Here is a 10,804-nt window from a genome sequence, read left to right on the forward strand (position 1 = left end):
TAGCTCAGGGAAGAAAGAGAAAGGCTGCAGCAAAAAGTGAGCAAGGCCAGGCCAGCAAATATCATGAGGAAAAACCAGGGAATGCAGCACATGTTCAACCCAGAGAGACAATAGGCTCAGAGAGCACTTTGCATGGGTTCTTTGCACCCCGTATTCTAACATCATGGTCCCTCCTAACAGAGTGGCAGACTGGGCAGCACCACAATTTGGAAAAATAGAAGAAGAGTTGGTTTTTATATGCCTACTTTCTCTAGCAATTAAAGAAGAATCAAACCAGTTTACAATCCCTTCCCCTGTGAGTAGGGTTGCTAGGTTCCACTTTGCCACTGGTGGGAGGTTTTTGGGGCAGAGCCTGAGGAGGGCGGGGTTTGAAGAGAGGAGGGACTTCAATGCCATAGAGTCCAATTTCCAAAGCGGCCCATTTTCTCCAGGTGAACTGATCTCTATCGGCTGGAGATCAGTTGTAATAGCAGGAGATCTCCAGCTAGTGCCTGGAAGTTAGGAAATTAGCACAGACGAGAATGTATCACAAAGTGCAAAAAACTTATATTCAAATGCTACAATATATACAATGTTATCTTATCAATACTATAGCAACAACCTATCCTAATCCTAAGTATATACTTAGGGTTTGATTCCCCACTCTTCCATGTGAACAGTGGTCGCTAATCTGGTGAACTGGATTGTTTCCCCACTCCTCCACATGAAGCCAGCTGGGTGACCTTGGGCTAGTCACAGCTCTCTTACAGTGCATTCCTAAAGATATATATATATTCTGTCATTTAAAAGAGTTGTTGATTATGTGTATATTATGTACTTTGATTATATACATGTACATAAAAAGAAAAATGTATCTATCATAAATGGGGGCATCATTTTGCACTTTTGCCCCCCCCCTTCAAAAAAATGTTTAGATCCACTACACAGGCTGCATAAATAAATATTGTCCCGACATACAGTTTTACAGATGGCCTCAGTATAGTCAATATGACCACTGACATTCAAGTATTAATTTTAATCTAATATTGAAGCACTGTTTATAATCATGGGCACTGTAGTCAAATCTTCCATAGGAATGTCATCAATGCTGCTTGGAACTGCCCTTTAGAGAGGAAGTATCATACTTGTGGATAGGGTTGCCAGGTCCCTCTTCGCCACCAGCAGGAGGTTTTTGGGGCAGAGCCTAAGGAGGGCAGGGTTTGAAGAGTGGAGGGATTTCAATGCCATAGAGTCCAGATGCCAAAGCAGCCATTTTCTCCAGGTGCACTGATCTCTATTGGCTGGAGATCAGTTGTAATAGCAGGAGAACTTCAGTTAGTACCCGGAGGTTGGCAACCCTACTTGTGGAAGGCAAAGTGTTCCAGCTAGGATACTTCAGAAAGGATTAGAGGAAGTGGATAAGGAAGGGTCAGCTGGTGGTAACGTGGCTTGCCAATCCAAGCATTCTGGTTAAGGTTGCCAGTCTTCAGGTGAAGCCTGGATAGCTCTCACTATTACAATTAATCTCCTATTTATTTCAGCAGTGCTCATAGAAGCAATAGGCTTGGAGAATTCTTGTTCATGTTGCTCCTAAAATCCTTGTTCTCACACAGTAACTCACTCCAGCTAAATGCACCAGCTTCAGAGGGAGTGGGTGGTTATTCCATGAGTAGATGTTACCAACAACTGATTTACTACAATACTTTACCTCTGCTTGTCTGGACAGCCAGCCAGAACTAGAACTAAACAACTGGGGCAGTGCAAAATGGAGGATTTATGAACAGATAAGCATGGGGCCAGCACAAGTTTTCATTCAAAGGTTTGTTTTTCTATATGCACATCTATTTTGGGGGACATGAAGTATAAATTAATGGCCTTTTCATCTCTTGTTCAGAGAGCATGTGGAATGGAATAACTTCTGATGACACACAGGCTTCTCAGCTGGCTGTAAATTTGTTTAAAGTCTTATTCTAGTTTAAATCCTCCCACTTGATTTATATATATATATATATATATATTTCAGTTTGGTTAACGTATATTTCAACACTTCTGCAATCCCAGAGGTTTGGAGCAGACATAGATCGGTTGAAAAACAAACACCTTATTTTATTTTTCTGATATATCGACTGCCTTTCTGAAGAACCACCGAAGCTGATGTACGCTTAAGAATATATCAAACCAATGCAGTAAAACAATGTCATAAAACCAAGATGAAATTTGCAGCAGCAGTGTATAAAAACAGAGTATTGAAAGGAGCGGTGGACTCTAATCTGGAGAACCAGGCTTGATTCCCCACTCCTCCACATGAGTGGCAGACTCTAATCTGGTGAACCAGGTTGGTTTCCCCACTCCTCCACATGAAGCCAGCTGGGTGACCTTGGGCTAGTCACAGTTCTCTTAGAGCTCTCTCAGCCCCACCTACCTCACAAGGTGTCTGTTGCAGGGAGGGAAAGGAAAGGAGATTGTAAACTGGTTTGATTTTCCTTCAAAGGTAGAGAAAATCAGCATATAAAAACCAACTGGGGCAGTGCAAAATGGAGGATTTATGAACAGATAAGCATGGGGCCAGCACAAGTTTTCATTCAAAGGTTTGTTTTTCTGTATACACATCTATTTGGGGGGACATGAAGTTTAAATTAATGGCCTTTTCATCTCTTGTTCAGAGAGCATGTGGAATGGAATAACTTCTGATGACACACAGGCTTCTCAGCTGGCTGTAAATATAATTATTTGTTTAAAGTGCTATTCTAGCTTAATAGCCTTCGAGCTTTGCAGAGCAGAGGTCATTGGATGTAAGAAAAAGAGAGGGGAGAAAAAGAAATAGGCAATAGGGAAATTAGGGGGAAACAATCAATGCAACACATTGGTGTGTTTGCTCTGCAGGGGGGTAAATAGACGAAACTGGTTTTTTTCTGCCATTTGACAGGAAGAATCCCTTGGGTAAGGGCTACAATCCCCAAAATTTCCTAAAAGAAGGCCCAATGTGATGAGAAAACCCAGGCAAAAGCAGCAGATTTCTGAAGTTTATATAGTGCCAGGCTAGCAAACATCGTTCTCCAAGTGGAGCACTATGAAAGGGACCAGCCTAGTGTGAAGAAGCCCTTTACTTCAATCAATCAACAAAGGTGGTATTTTAAGCAGAACAACATTTTTAAAAGTTGTTTTGCAAATACTTGAACAGATGGCTCATTACTAATTTGCAAGATCATAAAAAGTCAAGTAATATAAGTGCAACAAAACAAAACCTTTTATTATCTAAAAGAAACACATAGTTACAGAAACCATTCAGAATGTACACCATGTCCTTTAACCACGATGAATGGGCTTAATATTCAGTGTCTGTGACATATCAGGGAATGTTGATATTAACATTCAGAACTCACATACATCTTGCTTCTGACAATGTAAGTATCATAGTAGAAGTGCTTGAATTGTATAAGGATGATCAGACAGAAAATTAGCATTTTTTTGCCCCAACTTTACTGTGGAAAAGTGAGATATTATTAACACATGTACTAACAGAATTTTTCAGTAAAATAAGTTACAACTTTAAAACATACCATCATTCACAGAGACATCCACACTATCACAGTGCATTTTCTCTATATAAATACATATACACAACACACTTAAAGTGCAATATAACCAAGAGAGAGAAGCCAGGAAACTGTGCTATCAGTATATCACACAGCATAATTAGAAATGCACTCCACTGTACAAAATAAGCCAGAGCGCTGCCCAATGAAACTATCTTGGCCTTCAGTCTTGCACACACAGCTATGCACACTTAAATACCCCTGAACTCAATGTGACTTGGGGAGGGTGGGAGCCATCTCCAGGTAAAGGACCTCAGATAGCAAGCGTGAGGATCTGAAGATACAGAGAACTATACTGAGCTAGATAGACAAATGGTCTGGCTTGGTATAAGGAAGCTTCATAGGTACTCTTAGGTGAGGGACTGTGGCTCAGTGGGAGAGCCTCTGTTTTACATGTGGAAAGTCCCAGGGTCAATTGACAGCATCTCCAGCCAAAAGGATCAGATAAGAGGTGGTGTGAAAGATTTCTCCCTGATATCCTGGAGAACCAGTGCCAATCATAGAATCATAGAGTTGGAAGATATAGGCCATCTAATCCAACCCCCTGCTTAATGCAGGATCAGCCTAGAGCATCCCTGACAAGTGTTTGTCCAGCCTCTGCTTAAAGACTGCCAGATTCCACTATTGAACAACTCTTACTGTAAAAAAAGTAATTCCTAGTACCCAGCTGGTACCTTTCTGCACACAATTTAAACCCATTATTGTGAGTCCATGATGATTAAATTGGACCTCTAGATTCAGAGACAGTAAGCCTCTGAATATCAGTGTTCGGGGACAAGAACAGGGCCTTATCCTCTATGCCCTGCTTGTAAGCCTTCCAGGAGCGTCTGGTTGGCCACTGTGAGAAACAAGAAGCTGGACTAGACAGACCACTGGTATCCAGCAGGTCTTCTCTTATGCTCTGACGTGCCACAGAAGATAGTACTGCAACTATCAACAACACTAGTTCTGTGCCAATGATTGCAAACAGGGTACAATCAAAACTCAAAGGGGGGTTGGGATCATGGCAGTGCCTATGGACTATGCTTGTACATGCAAAACTTTTTGTCTGTCATCTGTACCCTGCTTTTTTTGTGGGGGGGGGCAAGGTACAGATCCGTATATTCATCTTGTATGTGTGTACAAGGTAAGCTCTGTGCATAAGGTACAGTCTATGGGTGGACAACCAAGGCAAGGCCTGCGGCCAAAAGCCCATTCCCCTATTCACATGTTGACCCTAACTGATAAGTAGTAAGCCAGTTAATTTATGAGATCAGATGAGGAAAGTCTGCCAGTAAGCAGAGTAACACTGGAAGTTAGAACATTGGGAGGAATAGAGGGTGTAGAGATGTTGGGCACTGAGAGACATGGAGATGTTGAACGTAAGAGAAAAAGTTTTGCTTCAGAAACCACAAGGAAGCCATTGAAGATAAATGCAACATATAATGTTCTTTGCACACATTGGCAGTATTAGCTACCCACCTTCTTTTTCTCTCATACTCAGGATGGTATTTACAACAAAAGAAATACATGGAAAAAATTGATCAGTCCTCATTCTCTGAGCTGATTTTGTCCAAAGGAACAATAACTTGGATTTAAGCCATTTGTGGTGCTGCAGTCAGTGAGGTCTCCGTCACAAATCTCACAGTGACATCCTGTTGCTACTGGATAGGAATAAAAGGATTCTGCATGACCAGCGCATCCTGGGATCTTTACAGTCTCGTACACAATCTCCTTGAATGTGCAAACGTTCTGAACAAATTTCTTTCGGGAGAACTTATCAATGGGATCCTAATCGAAGAAAGAGAGCAAGAGAGAGAGAGAGACTAGCTATGAAATCCATTTGCCATTAATGGCATTTCCCAAGTGCTTTAAGCCAAGCTCGATATTATTATGAAGAACCTGATCAAAGGCTGGATCAATCAGCCTAATGCTGACTGTATTTTCCCATGACATCAATGATTGTTAGGCAACTCCTTCAACTCAAGCCAATTCCTATTCGTGTGTGTGTGTTAAGTGCCGTCAAGTCGCTTCCGACTCATGGCAACCCTATTTAGGGTCTGCCATAACTGAAATATTTGTTACAGGACTCCTTGTCCTCGTTCTGTAACCAGTGAGTAACAAGATACACATATTGCTCTACATCAGAATTAACGGGAACACGTTTTATAGTGCACAGTTTCTTCCTGAGCACATGAAGCTGCCTTATACTGAATCAGACCCTTGGTCCATCAAAGTCAGTCTTGTCTACTCAGACCGGCAGCAGCTGTCCAGGGTCTCAGGAAGAGGTCTTTCACATCACCTACTTGCCTAGTCCCTTTAACTGGAGATGTTAGGGATTGAACCTGGGATCTTCTGCATGACAAGTAGAGGCTCTGCCACTGAGACACAGCCCCTCCCCAAGCAAGTAATCCCTTGCTAAGAACATATACTATTTCCAAAATTCACTATTTGGGCAGTTCAATCCTACATAGCTCTGAGTGCCTAGCCTTTGATAATCTGCTTCCTGATGGAGACATCTCATGTGCATGGCTGAATCATGTAAAGAGCACAGCTCCATTCATTCTGTTTCATATATGATATCCACACTTCACAGTTATCTCATAAGTATGATAAACTAGGCTATGACACACCTGGCATATTAGCATTGTGAACATTTCTGCCAGCTTTTTTCTGACCCTGTGCCTCTGCCTTCAACAGTGGCATGGCATGTAGAAATTTAGCAGGTGAAGTGTTTTGTGGCATGTAGAAAGTGATGGTAAATGCTTTACTTGCAGGGTATATTTTAATAAAATAGTAGTGTTGCCAACAAGCCTGGAGAAAAATACCTGGGCCCTTTAATAGAAGCTTGCTGTGCTTTCACACATGCTGAATAATGCACTTTCAGTCCACTTTCAATGCACTTTAACAATCGTTTGCAAGTGGATTTTGCCATTTAACACAGTAAAATCCAGCTGCAAAGTGCATTGAAAGTGGATTGAAAGTGCATTATTCAGCATGTGTGAAAGCGCCCTTAATGTGTAGAAATGGGCAGCTGTAGTTTTTCATGACATGGAGGTCAATAACACCACTTGACAAACAGAATCCCATTAAGCCTCTATTACAGGGACAGGACATTTTTTTTTCTCTAGGCAGTTGGCAACCCTAGTTGACTGATGTTTAAAAGCAGAAGAGAAGGCTACTAAAATGTTGATGACAATCTTAACTAATACAAAAAATGGGACTTGGTAAATTTATGTTAGAAGCAATCTTTCCCGCAATCTAGCTGCACTGAGAAGTCCATCACAAGATAAGCAGAAAATATCACATAGCTACAAACCTGGACTTGGTTTATATACCTGAGGCCCGTTTACCAGATTTTGCCCATACAGATTTTAAATCCTTCATGTATGCAAAGGAAGCTAACTATATAGTACAGACCTTGCAAATCAAGTTATTTAAACAAGTCACACATTAAGGAGTCAAGATGTGCAACTCTTCAATGTCCTCAGACAGCAAACAAATGATTACACCAGTGATGCAGACCTGAATGGCCATGGCTCAGTGGCAGAGCATATGATTTGTATGCCAAAGGTCCCAGGTTCAGTCTCAGGCATTTCCTGTTAAAAGGATCAGATGGAAGATTATGGGAAAGGCCTACACCTCAGACGTTGGAGAGCTACTGCTAGTTAGAGTAGATAATTCAGAGCTTGATATACCAATGGCCTGACTTACAGTGGCAGTGTCATTGCGTGTTCAAGATGATACTAAAATATATGATTAGGATTCGATCCCATCTAAAATAACCATCTCTGTTTGTTTCTTGCCTTGAAAATCCTACAGGGTCACCATAAGTCAGCAGTCTGACATGCTGCTCCTGGGGGTCAGGAGATGGGGGGGAGCGGGAGGAGGTGTTGGAGGGCTGCCTCAGGAGGAGGGAAATGGTGGCAATAACACATATACACATACCCAGCATGGTATGGTGGTTAAGAGTGGTGGACCCTAATCTGGAGAACTGGGTTTAATTCCCCACTCCTCCACATGAAGCCAGCTGGGTGACCTTGTGCCAGTCACAGTTCTCTCAGAACTCTCTCAGTCCCGCCTACCTCACAAGGTGCCTGTTGTGGGGAGAGGAAGCGAAGGAGATTGTAAGCTGGTATGATTGTCCTTAAAAGGTAGAGAAAGTAGGCATATAAAAACCAACTCTTCTTCTTTTATGTATGGATCATTTCACAGGACCCAAACCAATATTCTGTGGAATTTTGAGGGATATCTATGATTAGGAAGCAAGTCCTAATGATTTACATGGGGCAAATGAATTCAGGTGGCATGAAAAACTGGATTCCTAAGCATCTGTACTTATAAGCAACTGAACTTTCTCAAGCTTACACATTCGTAAAAATTGGGATACTTGTAATATTTATGTCAATGGCCCAATGGGTAAGCACAGCAGCTATTTAAAATTGTTTCTTTGGGGTTTTTTTTTGCTGTACCTTACCGGAGCATTTGACAGGATCTGAAAGAATAGTTTCTTCAGTTTTATTTTGGAAGTATTTAATTCCTGAGTCTCATGGATCCTCACCTTCGTGTAGCAATAACCGGAGCACCAAGTTGCATTCACGCTGATGCAAAACCCGCATTCCTCCTTTTCCACTGCTATTGTGACATTGGATAGCGCACAGTGATTGGAATAGACTGTTTTCCAGAAAAGTAATAGGACACAGAAATTAACTGTCTTCATCCTGCAATGCAAAGGAGAGAATTTCCGATCAAGAAGCTTAAATTTCCACATATTTATGAAGCAGACATTATTATCCATTAGATAACTGGCAATGTCAGATACAGATATTGGCTTTTTGAAATAGAGAAGCAGAAGATACAGTCAGGTGAAGAAAACTATACTCTAGAATTTGTACTGGCAGAGAAGAATTTTGTTAAACAAAAAAGGTGGAGGTTACTCCACCAACATGTCAGAGAAACTATCAAGAAGATTAGAAATTCCCCTTCAAGTAGGAGATTGTTCTCAATTTCCATTCAAATAGGCGATTGCTCTCCATCACTACCACAAATAAGTTCTGGAGTCTTTTTTTGCTGTTCTAAAAATGGAAAGAGAATAAACATATTTAAAAAGACAGCGAATGGTTATTACTACTCTTTTTAAACATACTTTTTGTAGCTCAACATTTCAGAAGAACTTGTTATTCCCAAAGCAGCGTTAATTGAGAATGTGCTGAAAATTACCTGTATTAGACTTCCTTTTCCAGAATTAGTTGTCAAGAGAGGAAACACTGGCCTTTTATACAAAATCAGACGTAACTTACACCTGAAGGCTTTGCAGAGGATTAAGACAACAGGTATTAGTCTGAAGCCCTGTGAAATATTTAGTCAGACACTGAGAGGAAACCTTGTAAAATGAAGGCCATGAACAGCATCACTATCCTCAGAATGACCTGTTATAAATTTCACCCAAAGTAACTTTCGGGCTCATAACAGAGGGTATTATAAACATGATTATGCTGTTAGGAGCTATGCTAAAGAAACCATGGCCAAGGACTGGAGAGGTGCATTATAAAGGATTTAGAGAAGTACTGAGTGCTGGTGTCACACTTTCCACCTACGGAAAATCTTCCCAGGGTCGTAGCCAGCTTTCCTTGCTAGCAGGGATGCTGTAGTTTCTCAACAACAACAAAAATCAGACATATCCTTACAACTAATAGAAACTTTTATAGCCCATACCAAGGCAGTAAGGGAGGAGGAACACCATTTACTTTTCACATCATAAACTGGGGTCATGAGGAATCACAGGGGAAGCTATTTGGACACCCACTCACTCCCAAAATGTTCCCTTTCAGGTTTCTTTCTCGGGGGCTTGAGCAAGTTTGCATCACTTCCCTTTCTACTTTGCATTTAACTAACTCCATCCACAAGTTACAATGAATTCACATATAATCTGTGTACAGTGTTCTTCAGTTGAATAATTCTCACGTTAATGCATGTACATCTGAACATCTGATTTGAACTACACATTTATCCAGGTACTGATCCACAGTTTCATTAATAAGGTCAGCACACATTTGGCTCTTTCTTACAAACAGATGTACACAGGTATGTGAAGGATACACCTGCATTCAATATGTAAGCAGGGCTTATGTCTCAACTGTTCAACATTCCATGTCTCCTGGAGTATGTTTAGTCCTCAACGGGCCATTGAAGAGATCCTTCTTCTTATTGCTTTTGTTAATTTACGGATTCATATTTTTCTGTATACCTGAGTATATTGGAACCTCTGCTGGTCTGTGGACAGCCCAGTTTTGAAACTTGACTTCTAGAAGGAGTGGTGCCCAATGCATGGCTGCCACCAAAACCAACAGTCATTCATCTCCTGCGTGTCTCTCCCTTGGAAACATTTAGTAATGGAAAATGGATGAATTGACAACATTATACTGCACCCCCTCCCCATACTACTCACCAAAGCTGCAGCCACTCAAATGGATTCCAGGTAAGAGAACACAAAGCACACTAAAGTTACATTTTGAATGTGAATGACTAAACGTTATGGGAAAGAAGAGGTAAAGTAGACCCAAGGCTGTTGATTTTGGCACTAGCCGCATGTCAATTTCAATGTATGATCCTGGCATTGGCTGCAAAACCATCCAAGCGTTATCCAGTTCAATCTGTGTATATGTGGGTGTCATATCTTCTTTCTTTTCATTTATTGTCCTGGCAACTTGGCCTTGATCTTTTAACTGAATCCACCAATTATGGTTAATGCTCTCCAGCCACCTGGATAAGATGTTCATGAACAGTCATAACATGTCTAATTAAATTGTTAGCTTACTTGTACCCTTCTTGTACACTGAAAATGCACACTAAACAATCTTCATGTTATTCTCCTTCCCATATTGCAAGAATGGATTATATTAGAATGTGTCCATATTTATGGGAGAGCTTCCCTCTGTTTAATTTGGAATTGGCCAAGTATTTCTTTTACAGGCTTAATCAGGGAGTGTTCTAAAAAGTTCATCAGTTTTCTGAGACTTCTCTCTGAGACTGCACCTAATGTTGGTGCGTGTTCACTGATGCTGCCGCATACAAGAGCATGGTTGCCTTGTTTCCCTGGGAGTTGTAGCAGTGTGCTGCGGTAGCTAAAAAGGCAAATGTGATCTTGGGCTGCATCAACAGAAGTATAGTGTCCAGATCACATGAAGTGATGGTATCACTTTACTCTGCTCTGGTTAGACCTCACCTAGAGTATTGTGTTCAGTTTTGGG

At 41.2% G+C, this 10,804-nt stretch overlaps 1 protein-coding gene across 1 annotated transcript; it reads right to left on the reverse strand.

Annotated features, from left to right (window-relative positions):
- Positions 1-5,105: 5,105 nt before the first annotated feature.
- On the reverse strand, positions 5,106-8,274 carry FSHB (follicle stimulating hormone subunit beta). Its single transcript, XM_056851769.1, has 2 exons — positions 8,116-8,274; positions 5,106-5,345 (listed from the first exon to the last, which is right to left on the reverse strand). Exons 1-2 carry the CDS (start codon positions 8,272-8,274, stop codon positions 5,106-5,108), a joined length of 399 nt encoding a protein of 132 aa, XP_056707747.1.
- Positions 8,275-10,804: the final 2,530 nt, after the last annotated feature.

The sequence above is a fragment of the Euleptes europaea genome, chromosome 6 (genome assembly GCF_029931775.1).
Source record: "Euleptes europaea isolate rEulEur1 chromosome 6, rEulEur1.hap1, whole genome shotgun sequence".
NCBI lineage: Eukaryota > Metazoa > Chordata > Lepidosauria > Squamata > Sphaerodactylidae > Euleptes > Euleptes europaea.